General features: G+C 44.5%; 1 protein-coding gene across 2 annotated transcripts in view; it reads right to left on the bottom strand.

Moving 5' to 3' along the window:
* Positions 1–16,631, bottom strand: part of SV2C (synaptic vesicle glycoprotein 2C) — a 155,593-nt gene that overhangs the window by 85,451 nt on the left and 53,511 nt on the right. For both annotated transcript variants that reach the window (XM_070412209.1, XM_070412210.1), the window contains exon 3: positions 4,056–4,236. In XM_070412209.1, the coding sequence (XP_070268310.1) occupies positions 4,056–4,236 (181 nt within the window). The remainder of the gene's footprint in view (positions 1–4,055; positions 4,237–16,631) is intronic.

The following is a 16,631-nucleotide window of genomic DNA, read 5'->3' as shown; positions in this document are numbered from 1 at the left end:
CCTCCAGATAGGTATGTGCAGTCTACTGCTTTGACTCCATCCTTTAAAGCAACCGCATCCACTTCGGACAACGAAGCAGTTAAAGAGCAGACACACTTGTCTTGTCAATCCCTATCCTCTTGGAATTCTCATGCTGGGGGAAGAGGAAAATAAACACATAAAAAGCAAATATTTTAAGGCATCAATAAGTGCTACCAAGAACACAAAAGAGAACTCCCAGGGTCTTTCTCGGGGCCTGGGCTCACCTACATCCATGAAAGACCCAGCATGGTTTCAGGGGTAGAGCAGGTGCTGAAGTGTTTTTTGAGGTGAACTCGAGTGGAATTAGAGAAAAAAAGAGACTTGGCTGAGACCACCCAGCAATTCAGAGATAGAGTGTCCAGATGAACTCTAGAGCTCGGAGGAACTCTAGAGCTCGGAGGAACTCTAGAGCTACCATCGACAGGTGAATTGATAAAGAAGATATTGTGCATGTGTGTGTGTGTGTGTGTGTGTGTGTGTGTGTGTGTATACACACAGTGGAATATTATGCAGCATTAAAAAAGAAAAAAATCTTGCCACTTGTGACAACATGGATGATCTACAGGGTATTATGCTAAGTGAAATAAGTAAGGCAGAGAGACAAATACTATATGGTTTCACTTATATGTGGAATCTAACAATAAAACAAAACAAATGAACAAACAAAACAAAACAAAAACAGACTCATAGAGACCAAAGGGATGGCTACCAGAAGGGAGAAGTTAGGGGGGGAGGGTGAAATGGGAAAGGGAAATACAGTCAATAATATTATGATAAATGTGTGTGGTAACAGATGATTACTAGTAACTCAAGTCAGTTATTAGAATTAGCGTGGTGATCATGATGTAAGGTATAAAAATGTTGAGTCACTATATTGTACACTTGAAATACAGGTGGGGCAAAAATAGGTTTACAGTTGAAAGTACATGAAATATGGAGTTTATTCTTGCATTTTTATTAATTATTGTGTTATTTTCCATACAAACAACTGTAAACTTACTTTTGCCACACTGTGTATAACCAATATAATATTGTATGCCAACTATACATAAATAAAAAACTTATGAAAAAGTCCTCTGTCATCGACTTTACCCATAAACTCAGCTAAGAAAGATCACTATCTTTCTTCATTTTCTTTAACTTCATTTCCCAGGTCCCCTTAGTTGCTGGATCTCACAAAACTGTGGGAGTTTTGTCACGTGGGCCAGGTGAGTAAGCTCAGGTGGCAGCTCCTCTCAGCCCTGCCCCGAGCCGAGCGGATCACCATCTATTCTGGGGAGCAGGGAAGCGCCATTTTACTTGCCCTGGTTTCTCCCAAGTCTTTTGCCTATGGTTCCTCCTTTCTGTTTCCCTCATGGGCAAGACTTGAAATTTCAAAGCCAGAAAGAGGCCTCTTTTTTTACTCTCCCTCTGCCGTCATCCAGAGGCAATGAGCACAGGCAGCTTAGCTGGAGGACTGGGATGAAGAACAAAGAACAGTAAGTGCCAAACCATAGGGGACTGTTCCTAAACATTATCCCACACTTCCTCCCCTACCATGTACTTTTAACACATTATCTCACTTGATCCTCACACTAGCTTTCCAAAAGATGAATCAGCCTGAAGAACCCGAGTGACTTTCCCGAGGCCCACAGTAAAGGGCAGGGTAGATGGACTTGGCCTCTGGACTCCTAGTCCTGTGCCAACTTCGCAAAGGCGCAGTGCACTTGCCTCTGGCATCACAACTTAGAGAGCTTGCTGAGTTAGCAATACACTGTCTGTGCTTTGCCAGGTAAATTACGTTATTTAGAGGTCACCCTGCTAGCAGAAGGATGATTTATCTGCAACAGAGAAGATGATGTCATGAATATACCCAAGTAGTCTCTGCTCTGTACTGCCCTTGAATTAGCTTCTGGACAGTCCATTCATTTTGAGTATTTTGCAGCCACCATAATGGCCCTCTTCTCTGCAGTCAACTGGGCTGATCATATCACATCAGATTGGCAATTACTATTGCCATAATAATTTGGCCACCGTCAGGTACTTTTGAGTCTGTGGATATGGTTGGAATTTCCTAGATAAGACTGCAAATGGAAAGGACTGGAAAATTCAGAACTTAGGCTATTAGCCTTCTCCAGACAGGCTATTGGTATTACGTAGGTAGAAAGCAGAGAGAAACTTGGCCCTTCCTGGGGGCAAGAATGTCTTATACCATGGACTTTGAGAAGGTCCTTTAACAGAGAGCTGCAAATAACACCTGTTCTTCCTCAGGTGTCTCAAGTTGCTCAGAATTAGGAATGTTGCAACCCTTGAATCCATGAACCAAATTACCTTCCCACGTCAGCGGTGTATGCAAGCCAGTCTCACACAGAGCTTTGGACATCAAAGACTGAGGAAAAGCTCCTTTCCTCCACCATTTCAACGCAAATTATTGATTCTGATCATTTATTTTCCAAGGAGAAAATATTTTTATACTTTCCCAAACTTTCTAACCCTCTAGGTCAGTGGTTTTCAACCTGTGGGTCTCGACCTCTTTGGGGGTCGAACGACCCTTTCACATGGGTCGCCTAAGACCATCCTGCATATCAGATATTTACATTACGATTCATAACAGTAGCAACATGACAGTTATGAAGTAGCAACGAAAATAATTTTATGGTTGGGTCACAACATGAGGAACTGTATTTAAAGGGCCAGAAGGTTGAGGACCACTGCTCTAGGTTTACTCGAATGGTTTACTGAAATGTATTGACTCTGATGAAATTTCCTGAAATTTGTGCAATTTAGTCTCATATTTGCAAAGTGCCCATTGTGTGCAGAATGTAGCATGTGAGGGGCTGTAAGAAGATTAAAAAAGAAGCTTATAAAAATTTGTGGATAATACACCAATCTCAGTATGTATACAAATCTTGTAGAAGAAAATCATATAAAAATTCAAAATTATTTTGAATGAGCTATAAAAGTGACCCATTAGTCTGCATGGGGAAATATTTGTGCTCTTGAAGTAACCCACTTATGCACTTTTTCTCTGATGCTTTATATTCCTGCTAATCTTAGCTCTGATTTTAAAGTACTACTCTATGTAATTAATAAAAAAGCATGTTGTAGTTCTCTGACCTTCTCTTCTGGCAAAACTGTGTTTTGCTCTGTGGGTACATTTACCATCAACAACCACAACTGATATGCTGCTCAAATTCATAACCCAGCATTGTCTCCTTCCCTTTCTCCATTTATTTATTTTATTTTATATGATTCCTATAGATTCATCTTATGCTATGCACTTTAGAAAGAATGTCTCTAATGAAAATAAAGTGCTCAAGCACAAATCAGAAATTTTTTATTTCTACTATTTTTTTTCCTTATCCAAGCAGAGTTCCTTGGACTCTCCTAATTGAGCTTCTGAGTTCCTAAGCTTGGACTGGCTTAGTAGTAACAAGTGCTTCAAGCTCTTTAACGAAAATGACTACACCATTAGCTGTACTATGCCATTGCACTTGGCTAACAGCACAACTTCTGTTAGTTCAACAGAAAGTCAAGAACTTTAAAAAAACAAACAAAACCTATTCCATCTCAGGAAGCAGGTTTCCTACCTAGTTAAATATGCTGTTATTATAGATAAATAAAACAACATTTACTGGAGACACTCTCGTCCTGGATTTAAGAGAGTGCCTGAATGGTTCGAACTTTTAATTATCCATAATATAGGACCAGAGCTATTTCTTGCTTGAATTAAATTTTCAGAAGAAAAATACATTTATGAATGTGCTCTGCCATGGAAACAGCTTTCCATTTAAAATAATACCCATTTCCTAGAAGTAAAATACTAAAAGAATCAGCCATGAGAACATAGACATATGTTCCCTTCTCTTCTGGATGTAAATGCTGGTAATTGCATTTCTAAGAACCAGCATTATGGTCCATAAGGCTGACATGAAGATAGGGAAGGAGATGTGTTAAGGGATGATTTCTTGGTAATGAGGTCCTCTAGAGTAGAGAACACATATAATTATGAAGAATAAACACTTTACTATAAAATATGAAGGAGAAAACCTTACCCGAATCCGGAAAGTAAGCGACAGAAGAGAAAGAAGCCATAACCTTGGACAAACGAAGAAAGGAAGGCAAAGGTTCCGTTGACAGACATGCAAATCAGAAGGGACTGTTTCCTTCCCACTTTGTCTGCCAGTCCTCCCCAGAAGAACGCACCCACCATCATCCCGAGGTAGACTATGCTGCCTGCAACACACAGAAAACAAAGAAACACGTCAGCGGTTGAGAGTAAATGACACATGTAACAGCAAATGAACAAGGAGCAAAATACATTCCAGCATTTTGCATGGCAAAAGTTTCCTCTAAAAACATATCCTTTAGGACACACTAATCAGCCTTCAAGTTGGGGAGTAAGCTCTGTGGGCTACCTTTGGCGGCCATGACCAATGGCAAGGGCAAAAAACAAAACAGTCACATTCTCACCAGTTATGGGGATGGGTACAGAGCAGGCGGGCATAAGGAGTCTCCACACAGAACAAGTGTGTAATGGGACTCACAGTTACATCACCTTTGGTCGGAATGCCTGACTTACCTCCGTGACAAGGCCACGATGAGGGACTGAGTCAAGGGCTCCCAGGTCAGAGTGGATTCCCAGTCTGCTTCCAGCATCTGCCTGTAGCACATGACCTGGGCCAAGGTCAGACCCTTAGGGACCCTTTAGGATTCCATGGGTGCTTTCTCTCTAGTCCCTTCTGAAAGCCCTGGTTCTTCCTTAGGAAGGAAAGAAAGCTGGGGAAGGTGAGTTCAAAGATTACAAGATTTAATCTGAAAATAGTCTCACGCTCCGTGCATAAGAGGAAGCTTTTTCTCGGAGTGTAAGGAGAAGGGAAGTCGCTGTCAGCACTTTGGAAATGATGCCACTCATCACAGTTGGCCTCGCTTCCATAAGGAAGCAAATGGAAAACCAAGAGCTGGATAGATGTCCCTGTTGCGTCAGTGTGAGTATATACACTTGAATTTTCTAATTCACTTGCTTCTCCTAAAGACCAGGCCCCGTAAGCCCTGTCCAGGTTCTTTCTCAGGATTAAACGACATTAGGTGTGGCAAATGTTACTTCAGGGAGATTTCCAAAAGGGTGTGCAGTGTCCAGGGGAAAGGGCATAGTTAACAATGAAAGTTCGTTATATCGGAATGTGGTGTTTAAAAAGCTGCGAACACACCTTTCATTTATTTCTAACTTTCCCCTTGCTTCACCGAAGCACCATTTGAACAGCCCCTTTTCAAAGGCACATTCAAGATACTCAGCAGCATCTACATAGTAAGATTAAAAACACACACAAACAAACCACTGGCTGATGTATTGCTTTGGATTCATTTGGGAAATAGCCTACTTAAACATTCGTCCTGAATTCATTTGCTTACCACACTATTAATGGATCAATATAAGACCCAGAAAGAGAGCACTTGACAGTCTGGTGACCCTCACATCAATGACATGTGGATGCTGCTTTGCAGACGGCCAAGTTCAGACAGCTACAGTGAACGGCCAGTGTTGGAGCAATTGCAGAATAAGGCAAAATAAAGCTGCTTTCCTTTAGACTCGGATACTGCAAAGAAGTGGCTGGCCAGCCTCACCTGGGTGGGAAGGTATATTCGTCTCTGACCATACACAGATCATCCTTTTCAATAAAGAGACTACACATACCATGGGCCCCAATGCATGTCCAGGAGACAATGCAAAGGAATGTATCAGCACAAGGCAAAGGAATTCCTGACAGATCCACCCAGGGAAATGCATATGCAATAGCTCTTATTTATAAGAGGCTCAAGTTTGCTCTTCTGTTTATTCTCAGAAGAACAATCAGTAGCTAAGCTTGTTCATAATAATGTCTGTGTCTTTAAAAATGCCTACAAATCAGAATGAGAGCTCCCACAGATCAAGAGTGGCCCGTGGCTGCTGCAATATGAGCACTTGGGAGTCTTTCTTGAGCCCCAGCCCCAGGAATAACAACAAAAACAATGATCACTAGCACTTGCTGAACCCTTACCAATTCTAAGTGCTTACGTGAATGAACTCATTTACTCTCATGATGACCCTTGGAAGTTAATACTATGGAAGCCCAGTTCACTGGGGAGAAGCCTGAGGTACAGAGAAGTTAACGATTTGCCACAGAAAAGTGAGTGGTGACTACATTCCAGTCGGTCAGCAGTTCATTGTATAGTGTGGTCATGATTCCTTCAACACCCTGGCTGGCCTCCTGTGAAAACATCCCAGTTTGTCCAGGCCCCTGTGTGGTGGGTGGTACCACCTAGGATTGAAAGCAGTACCTCAACATGTCTGAGGTGCCTTCTCCCTGGGCATCACCTTCGTAGAGTTAGCTAAGTCGGGGGTAACAGAAGATGATTGACAGGAGCTAGGGGGAAATGCTGCTTCATTCTACCCTCCCATAGGACAAGGGGTGCACTACTCCTTCTAAGACACTTCAAAGGGGCACATTCCCAATCCTGGTGGGGGTCAGGGATCAATGCTGAAAACAGCTCGGTGGTGCCAAAGGGAAAATGAAAATCCAATCTGTTGTTAAAAAGTACTGACTTCCACGCTTTGGTCCAAGGAGGGCAACTCCCCTGCTTTTCGGGTGGGGGAGGGATGATACTCCTGCCGGACTGGTCTCCACATCCTGTCATCCCCCTTCTTCCAGGCAGTCGCTTAGCCTCGTATTCACTAAGCCAGAGCATGGCTTTATGAAGCGATGATTCCAGTACGTTAAGGCTCCTAACTAGGTGCCAGTTCTCCCCCACCCAGCAGTAGTGTGAGGACACAGTCCATCCCAGGAGCTTCCGAAAGCTCAGAGGTAGTCAAGGCTGAGCTCACCCTGGACTTCTGAGATGGAGATGCTTAGGGACTTGGTAGGAGCAGAAAACCCTCATTTCTCATTATCACTTGGTCCTTAAGCCATTTAAAAATAAAACTTTAAAATGTATTAGGGGTTTTAATATATAAAAGAATAAAATTACAATGGCCCATCCTTCAATTCCCCCAGATATCCCTATTAACATTTATTAAACAAACAAATATGCCTACGTGGCCAAAAATTCAAACCACATAGAAACGTATAAAATGAAAATAAAACGTTCCTTCTCCTCTACCCTTGACCCTTTTCCCAAAGGTTACTATTATCAATTTTTTGTAACTCTTCCAGAAGTTTTATACATATAAATATATAAAAATGGATATCCTATAAGAACTACCTGTTAATACAGTTTCTTTTTCCTGTAAAGTGTTTATCTTTTTTCCACTTGTGTTCAGGATTTCTCAACTAAGCAAACCAGAAATAAATCTCTGTCAGAATTTTAATAACTACTTCAAAATATATTTCATAAATTTCAGAAATGCAATCACTACCAGCTATTAGGGGAAAACCAAACAGTTCTGCTTCCATCTCGTATTATTGCTATGCCTAAAATAAATACACTCCATCTCCTTAAATGACAGGATATTAAATTCAACTTTAAAGAATTTGTTAAGCACCCACTCTACATGACTTTTCCTGAAGTGTGAGAATGTAAGGATTATAAGTCATGTTCCCTGACCTTAGAGAAGGTAAAATATAGCAAATGTTCATCAGACACCTACTCAGGAGAGGAGGGAGTTGGTGTCACACCCATTATTTCACACAACCCTCCAACAACCCCATCTGATCACGGCCACTACAGAGAGGGGCATCCAGGCCAGAACTTTCCATGGCCTCCTGAGGACATATGACCAAGATAGAACAGTGCTAAAGAGTTCACTCAGGTGCCTGGGCTCCAAGTCTCTACACCAGTGGTCGGCAAACTAGCCCCTTGAGTGTGGCTCTACCACAAAATACCACGTGCAGGCGCGCACGTACGGTGCGATTGAAACTTCATGGCCCATGCCACGGGGCCAAAGAGCCGCATGTGGCTCGCGAGCCGCGGTTTGCTAACCACTGCTCTACACCATCAAGATGGCTCAAAGGGCTTGTAAGTCAGTGAGGGAGACAATAGGCAGATAGCTGAATGAGCCCAACCGTGAGGTGTGTGGTTTGGTGAGGTGTGTGGTTTGATGGGTGCGTAACTGGGACCCGAGGGGTGGGAGGTGGCTACTGATTCTGACTGTGGCCTCTGGGAAAGTTTTACTGAGGAGGGGACATCTGAGAGAATCCTGAAGGATAAGAATGATTTTGAGGAATTAAATTCCTCCACCACTGAGAGGTTTAGAAGAAAAGGTAGTATTAAGCTGTATCTTCACTTCTACTCTGCTTAAAAATAGGTTTCAGATTCTAAGGTAATAACCTTGTGTGCCTACGTTGGGTTATTACCCAGTAATTAGGCTGTTCCATTGGGCATGCCGTGGAGAGCATTAAGCCTACCTAGTAGCTTGCTTAAAAGAAATGAAACAATTAGAAGGTTATTTGTTGATCCTATGATCTAATTAAAGCCAGACTTTTCAATGTTAGTAAAGGCACCATGTGACTAAAACTGGAAACCCTGGGACCATCAGAACAAAAACTGTATGTACTTCCTGTCTTGTTTTCCCATTTCCACTTTGCTTTCACGGTGCTGAATGGGGAGTCCTTGAAAACTCAGAGCAGAGATCTGCTCTTGACATGCACCAGCCTTGTCAGCTCTCCACTCATGCTGCTGCTGCTGCTGGTCAGAATTAAAGGGTATTTTAGTTCAAAGTCCCATATTTTACAGGCAGGAAACTGAGGCCGTGAGAAGTCAGCATTTGAAATGAGGTCTAGATCCTTGCTCCTCAGACTATAAGCCCTGGACCAACAGCACGGGCTCCCTGGGGGAACTCGCTAAGAACGCAGCCTGTAGGGCTCCACTGGGACCTGCAGACACAGACTGTGCATTAGAACAAGATCCCCACCCCATCTGGGTGCACCCCTGCTGGTCTCCTAGAATCTGAAAGCATTTTTAGGCTGCTGTGCTTTCCACTGAAACACATAACCTCTCCAATACTTTTTTTTTTTTTACTTAAAGTTTGTATTCGTCTAATACATGTTTGAGAGGAGAAGATGCAGGCCATGGAATATTGGAATTCCGAAGACACAGAATAAGCAAGATCTCCCTACACAGGAGGGAGATTTCTAAAGGGCAAGCAGGAACTTCGGGCCCTCCTAGCACCTGTCCTCCTCAGGACTGGAGGCAGCCCTCCATGTTGAGAGAGGCCAGGCTGTGATTCCGGGAGCCTTTCAGGAGTCTAAGGGAGATTTTAATTCAGCTGGGCTTTCAGGGGGTTGAACCTGACCTGGGAAACAAACAGGACCTGAGGCTCACTCTACTCCCTCCACCACCGCTGGGCTTCAGGCCATTGTTGGCCAGCTCAGCTCTTGGTCTTTCAGAAGACAAAGGAGGCCTCAAGCATGATTTCCCATTAAGGCATTTTCTACCGTGGGGCCGATTCCATTTTATTTAATCTAGCCTCATTTCCCCTGACAAATATCACATTTCCATATCTGTCTCTTTGCTAAAGCCGCTTTTGATTCTTCCTGACAATCCCTCAGGGGCCACATCTTTCCCCCCAGCATCATTTTAAACCACCTGTAAACTAAACAGAACAATTTTAAGTAATGGTCTACAGGGTTTTTCTCAGAGTAATTTTTAGCCAATACATTTTTTAAAAATTGTCTTAAGTATTTCAGTTACCTATGGCTAATGCATTATTCTATAATTCATGGCATCATTTATTTACAAAGTGATTTTCGATGAAAAACATTCTGTGGTGGTATTGTGAATTCAATGATGATCTTCATTGTGATGGTCACACAAACCTTTTATAAGAGAATTTTTCTTAGGTTAAAACAAAAAATTTTTTAAAGAGATATTTTTATTGATTTCAGAGAGGAAGGGAGAGGGAGAGAGAGAGAGAAACATCAGTGATGAGAGGGAATCATTGATTGGCTACCTCCTGCATCCCCCCTACTGGGGATCAAGCCTGCAACCCCAGCATGTGCCCTGACTAGAATCGAACCGTGACCTCCTGGTTCATAGATCGACATTCAACCACTGAGACATGCCCAGCCGGGCTTGAAACTATTTAAAATAAACTATTTAGGCTTCTCCAAACACTAGGCCCTCACTTTTTCCAATTATTATTTTTAGCAGCCACAGCTAAGGGCCATTATGTGTTCCAATACATTTATGGACTTTCACAAAAACCAAATAAAAGTAAAGAAAGTGCTAATATCAAAGGCATATGTACAAATGAAAAAAAAAGCCCTTTCTAATTTGCAATGGAGAACACTTGCAACAAAAGTCAGCTCACCTTTGCTGGAAAGAACTGTAAATATCAGATGCAGTCCATAGCACCTCTCTGACAGTTACATTTGGAAAGTCTGACATTTAAGTTTGTTGGTCCAGGCCGACTGAGGGAGCTGCTTATATAGGCAGGTAATGCCATACCGAGTAACATTACTACTTGTTACCTAAGTCCCCCTGGGTGTTTCACAGCCTGTGAAGGTCCAGGGACACCTTCCCTGAGTCCAGTGAGCCAACTGCAGAAGGGGAGTCCTAATAAGGAAGTGCAATGTAGTCTCTAATTTTTCTTCCAACGGCTAGCAAACTGCACGTCCAGTGGATAGGGGAGGAGATATTAAGGTATGTTTTGTATGTATGGCTCTGCAGAACCAAAAAAGGGCAATTACAGCTCACTTGGTGTTCTAAGTAATGAAGAAAGACAAGTCTTTTTTTTTTTTTAAATTAAATCTTTATTGTTCAGATTACATTTGTTCCTCCCCCCCCCAACTCCCCTCCTCCCAGTTCCCGCCCCACCCTCCGCCCTCACTCCCCACCCACTGTCCTCATCCATAGGTGCACGATTTTTGTCCAGTCTCTTCCCGCATCTCCCATTCCCCTTTCCCCCCCAAGAATAGTCAGTCCATTCCCTTTCTATGTCCCTGATTCATTATAATCACCAGTTCATTCTGTACATCAGATTATTTATTCACTTGATTCTTAGATTCACTTGTTGATAGATGCATGTTTGTTGTTCATAATTTGTATCTTTACCTTTTTCTTCTTCCTCTTCTTAAAGGATACCTTTCAGCATTTCGTATAATACTGGTTTAGTGGTGATGAACTCCTTTAGCTTTTCCTTATCTGTGAAGCTCTTTATCTGACCTTCAATTCTGAATGATAGCTTTGCTGGATAAAGTAATCTTGGTTGTAGGTTCTTGGTATTCATCACTTTGAATATTTCTTGCCATTCCCTTCTGGCCTGCAAAGTTTCTGTTGAGAAATCAGCTGACAGTCGTATGGGTATTCCCTTGTAGGTAACTGATTTTTTTTCTCTTGCTGCTTTTAAGATTCTCTCTTTGTCTTTTGCTCTTGGCATTTTAATTATGATGTGTCTTGGTGTGGTCCTCTTTGGGTTCCTTTTGTTTGGGGTTCTCTGCGCTTCCTGGACCTGTAAGTCTATTTCTTTCACCAGGTGGGGGAAGTTTTCTGTCATTATTTCTTCAAATAGGTTTTCAATATCTTGCTGTCTCTCATCTTCTGGTACCCCTATAATTCTGATGTTGGTGCGTTTGAAACTGTCCCAGAGGCTCCTTACACTATTTTCATATTTTCGGATTCTTTTTTCATTTTGCTTTTCCAGTTGGGTGTTTTTTGCTTCTTCGCATTTCAAATCTTTGACTTGATTCTTGCGCTCCTCTGGTCTGCTATTGGGTATCTGTATAATATTCTTTATTTCAGTCAGTGAATGCTTAATTTCTAGTTAGTTCTTTATCACAACATCGAGGGTCTCATTAGATTTCTTGATGCTCTCATCAAGTTTATTGGCAGTTTCTAGCAAATTATTGAAAGCCCTCAAAAGTGCGTTTTTTAGCTCTATATCCTCCATTTCTGTCATGTTTTTTTGTCTCTGCATTTTTTATGCTTTCTTGGTGCACCCCCTTGTGGTCTTTGTGCGCAGTCTTGTTGTAGTTAAGCCTTAATTGTCGGCAATACTAGGGGTGAATTGACTTCCAGGCTAACTGGCTATGAGAGTCAGCTGTGTCTGCAGTGGGAGAACTTCTGTGCTGAATCTCTAGGGCGGTGCTAATCTAGCCTTTGCCTGAGGCTATCCGGCAAATGCTTCTGTGCAGGGCTTGGGCGGGTCGGGTTGCAGGGGATCAACAGGGCGGGCGGAGGGAGCAGTTATGGCTGCTCTCAGTTCCGTCCCCAGCGGCTCTGCAACCACTGCAAACCTCAGTGAGAAAGCTGCCTTCCCGCTTCTCCCGTTTGAGTCTGGGTACCTAGAGACTCGCCCAGATCTGGAGCTCAGAGTCTGAAACTCCCTCCCGACTGAAACCAACAACCGCGCCCTCGGCCGCAGGCCAGCTCCACGCGCAGTCCACACCTTAGTATTTCACTTCAGCACTGCGCCTCCTCTGAGTCTGGGTATGGATTTCTCTTTACTTCTAGTTGTAGAATCTCTCCTCAGCCAGCCTTCCTGTGGTTCTGGGTGATGTCCGTTCCTTAGAAAGACAAGTCTTAGGAGTCAAGAGCATTAGAGCAAGTCACTTGGTGGTGCGCCTGGATATCACATATCAGTTCCACACCGGCGGGACCCAGGTTTCTGCAGACTCCCTCACCCCAAAGCCCGTGCTGATTGAACCCCCTTTTCAATAACCCCAATCACCGAGCCAACCAATGAAGTGAGTGGTCACTAATTCCACAGCTCTCCGTGACTTCCTGCGGTAAGCCAGGCCTCTTGCAAGGTCTGAGGAGAGGGGAGGAGGGAGAGCATGGAGCAGTGAGGAGAGAAGTCCACAGACATGAGAGGGACATGGCCCTCCCTCTCAAGCAGCTCACAGCCCAGTGCTGTGGTTTTAGTTAGTGGCTGCACTTTAGGATCACCCCAAAGCTTTAAGAAAAAAAACAAAGATGCCCAGGCGACTCCAGACATTCTGGCTCTGGGGTAGAACTTTGCAGCAGTACTTAGAAAAAACTTCCAAATGATTCTAATATGAACCTGGGACTTTAACCCGTTGGTTTCCTGGGGAATCAAAAATATACAAAAAATTACTTACCGCTAAATGAAACATATGCTGTAATTAAGTGAGTACATTATGCTTAAGGGGGGGCGGGGGAGGGAAGGAATGACTTAATTAGTTCCAGAGAATTCTGGAAAGCCTCACATAGAAGGTAACACGGGGTCATGCTGAGTTTTGAATAATGAATAAGAATTCACCAAAAAGGGGAAAGTTCGAAAGGAGGGAAGAAAATCAAGTTTAAAGGTTTGGAGGGAGGTCAGGGGCACAGCATACTAAAGGGACTCTTGGTCGGCCAGGGTGGGTGGAATGTAGAGTTCGTTGGTGGGGGCAGGGAGAGTGACAAGAGATGAGGCTAGAACAGCCGTGGGCAAACTACGGCCCACGGCCCGATCCGGCCCATTTGAAATGAATAAAACTAAAAAAAAAAAGACCGTACCCTTTTATGTAATGATGTTTACTTTGAATTTATATTAGTTCACACAAACACTCCATCCATGCTTTTGTTCCAGCCCTCCGGTCCAGTTTAAGAACCCATTGTGGCCCTCGAGTCAAAAAGTTTGCCCACCCCTGGGCTAGAAGATACATTGAAGTCAACCCAAAGACTTGAATTTTATCCTCTGGGAAACTAATAATCAGGCTGGACATCGTTCGTACCTGAAAAGATCATCTCAGTAACCAGATGAGGAAAACCAGGAGGGGGACGACAGAGGGAGTCAGGGCTGGGACCAAGCTTAGGCCAAATCTAAGGAAGCACTCACTCTCAGGTGCCAACCCCGCACTTGCTTGACTCTGTGAGTGAGCGCTTCCTTCAATGTTGTGCTTCAGGCTCCTTGCTCTCCTCATCCTAGTCCTGGTCCTGGGAAGAAGACCAGCTGAAGGGCTGTCACCGAGAAGATAACTCAGCCGCCCAGGGAAGGCCTGCTGACAAGCCTGGTCGAAGGCAGGGCAGTAGGCTCAGAAGGGGACCAGGCTGGAGGTGTTTTAGTGGCCAGTCCACAGTTCCTGTAAACTGAGGGACGAGGCAAGGAAGTGTGGAAGTTGACACTGAGGATGTTGGCTTGGGACAGGTTGTGATAAAATAGAGGGTACAAGAGGAGGGCAGGCTGCCAGGGCCCATGCCTTAACAAGGGAGGAAGATGTTCACATCAGTAACCCTCACTATGCTACATGTGAACAGGGCAGGATGGGGCAGGACTGGCGATGCATGCAAATCAATAAGGCAATGATCAATATAGCTGATTGTCAGGAAACACTTCATAAAGGAAGCAAGGCTTGAGCTGAGCCTTAAACACACAAGGAGAATATGAAGAGTAGAATGGGCAGAATGGTACTGTTCGCTTACTCTTAGACACAGGAAGAGTGTGAGGTTGGGAAGGTCAGGAGAGTAGGAGCCTGGGAAGAGTGGCTGGGCTGGGTGTGTGGAGAAGTGTAATTAAGCTGGATCAGTAAGAGAAAGTCCTTAACTAACAGCTAACAGATGTAAAATTGATTACACTGAGAAGAAAGATAGGTGGGCAAGTTCGGGGGCTTACAGCCTAGTTCAGTATCTAGTTAAACAGCAATATTACTTCCCCATTCTAACTGACTTGGGCAGAGCTGCAAAGCCCACCCCGAGGGGCCGGCCACAAGGAGATATATAGATCAGAACCTCCCACATTGGCAGTTCAGGCTTTGGATCAAAGTCCCCTGGACTAGCAGCACTGCGAAATAAAGGTTTTACTTTCCTGACTCCTCTGGTGCTGGCTGTCGCTTCTCCTGGGTTTCCTGGGTCATTCGCCACAACAACATAATAAAACAATGGGGAGCCCTGATGAATTCCTGAGCGGGGTTAATGCAATCAAAGCCCTCCTGTGAAAGGCCTGCACTTCAGGTCAGGAGTGGCGCACTTTTTCATAAAGGGCTGACTGTAAATATTTTAGACTTTGCAGGCTATGCGTGCTCTGCTGCAACGGCCCTGCCCTGCGCTGCAGCACGAAGGCAGCCACAGACCACACACAGGCTAACTGCACGGCTGTGTGCCAGGAAAGCTACTCGCACAGCAGGCAGGGCTGGCTGGGCCTGCAGGTTGGATCCGCAGACCCTGCTTGAGGAAAGCGCCTGTAGCAGCAGTGCTGGGCAGGTGTGTGGGGAAGAACAGGAGAGTGGGAGTATCTGAGAGGCAGTAAACAGTTAACTCTGAGGCTGTGGTGCCCATGAGAAGAAATGTGCTAGGGAGGGGGCAGCACAGCAGGGCAGCTCAGAGCCCTGTGAACTATGGGATTTCTCTGCAAGGATGAAGGGAAGGAGGACAGGGACCCAGGCATCAGCCCTTGAGGAACAGCCACATGGCAGGAGAGAAAAGAAGAAGTCAGAGATAAGCAAGTGTGGGAAGGAGGTGAGAAGAAGGCCTGGATAGAGGGGAGAACTGGAAAGACTGGAAAGGCTGCCCAGCAGGGCCCAGACACAGAAACTGAGAAAAGGCATTTGGCTTGTCTGGGAAGAGGTCACCAGTGGTGGCTGAAGGGACAATCTCAGCGCAGTAGCCATGACAGGCAGAGAAAGGAGACTAAAGCAGAGTGTCTGTGAGGACATGGAGGCAGGGCGTGTGGCCAAGTACAACTGCCATTCACAGGTGCAAAGGGGCACAAGGTTGCGGGCGGCAAGAGACACCGGAACAAACACGGTAAGCAGAGAACACAGGAAAATATCAGCTATTGACGTGAGCACGGCTGCCCTGAAACCACAGCCACAGACCCAAGAGAGCACAGTGAAGGCTGCTGCGGCCGGAGGAGAGAGCTATTTTGGAAGCCCAGTGTGACCATGTGTCTTGCTCCCAGAAAAGAAGGAAAAACAGGCTTATGAGAAATGTACTAATCTCCTTAAGCTTAAGTGCACCTGTGAGTAATGCAAGGCGGTTTATTTTTTCAGAGAACTTTCTTTTCTATCAGCACAGTGAACAAATAAAGCACACACATCTAAATGGAAGTGGTATTTGAGAGGAACAGAGTAAGAAAGCAATCTCTGGACAATGTCCACATTATATCTTTCGATATTTTACGCAACAGAGAGGTCTGGAGAGGAAGGACTCCTACAGCTTAACTCGGGCCATTTCCAGACACGGGGGATGTGACGGGGTGGCAGGCAAACAGGTCTGCAAGGGGACGCAAAGATTACTGACTGGAAGGTGATGACACATGTCCTCCAAAACGCCTTTCTTGGAAAACTATGTGTATGTTTTTTGTTGTTGCTGCTGTATTTTTAAAGTTTAGGTGGCAAATACCACAATAAAAAGCAGATTCGATTGTAACAGGTTCCAGTAAATGTCTAACGGGAAAACGGGCCGCCCATTTCTGCTGCTCCAATAGACCCTTTGTCTCCCTAAGTAGGCAGATACCTAAGCTGCCAGCCCAGAGCATGAGTGAGTAGAGGCGGAGATCAGCCTTGGGCTAATGGACGTTGGTCCTAGTCCACCGCTGCCCAGGAAGCTGAGGTGAATTCAGGGCAGCACTTCTTGACCCGAGATCTATGTTGTCATTAGTGATGAAACATCACACCAGGGCTCCTCAACCTTAAACTGTCAGAGGACACTTAGGTGTTGCAGCGGTCGCCCAATATCAGGCGCTGACCCACAGTACTGAAGCTGTTATTTAGTGG

The sequence above is a fragment of the Myotis yumanensis genome, unplaced genomic scaffold (assembly GCF_028538775.1).
Source record: "Myotis yumanensis isolate MYYU_CA2020_CCGP unplaced genomic scaffold, mMyoYum1.0.hap1 SCAF_4, whole genome shotgun sequence".
Classification (NCBI taxonomy): Eukaryota; Metazoa; Chordata; class Mammalia; order Chiroptera; family Vespertilionidae; genus Myotis; species Myotis yumanensis.
This window is presented reverse-complemented; position numbering and strand designations above follow the sequence as displayed.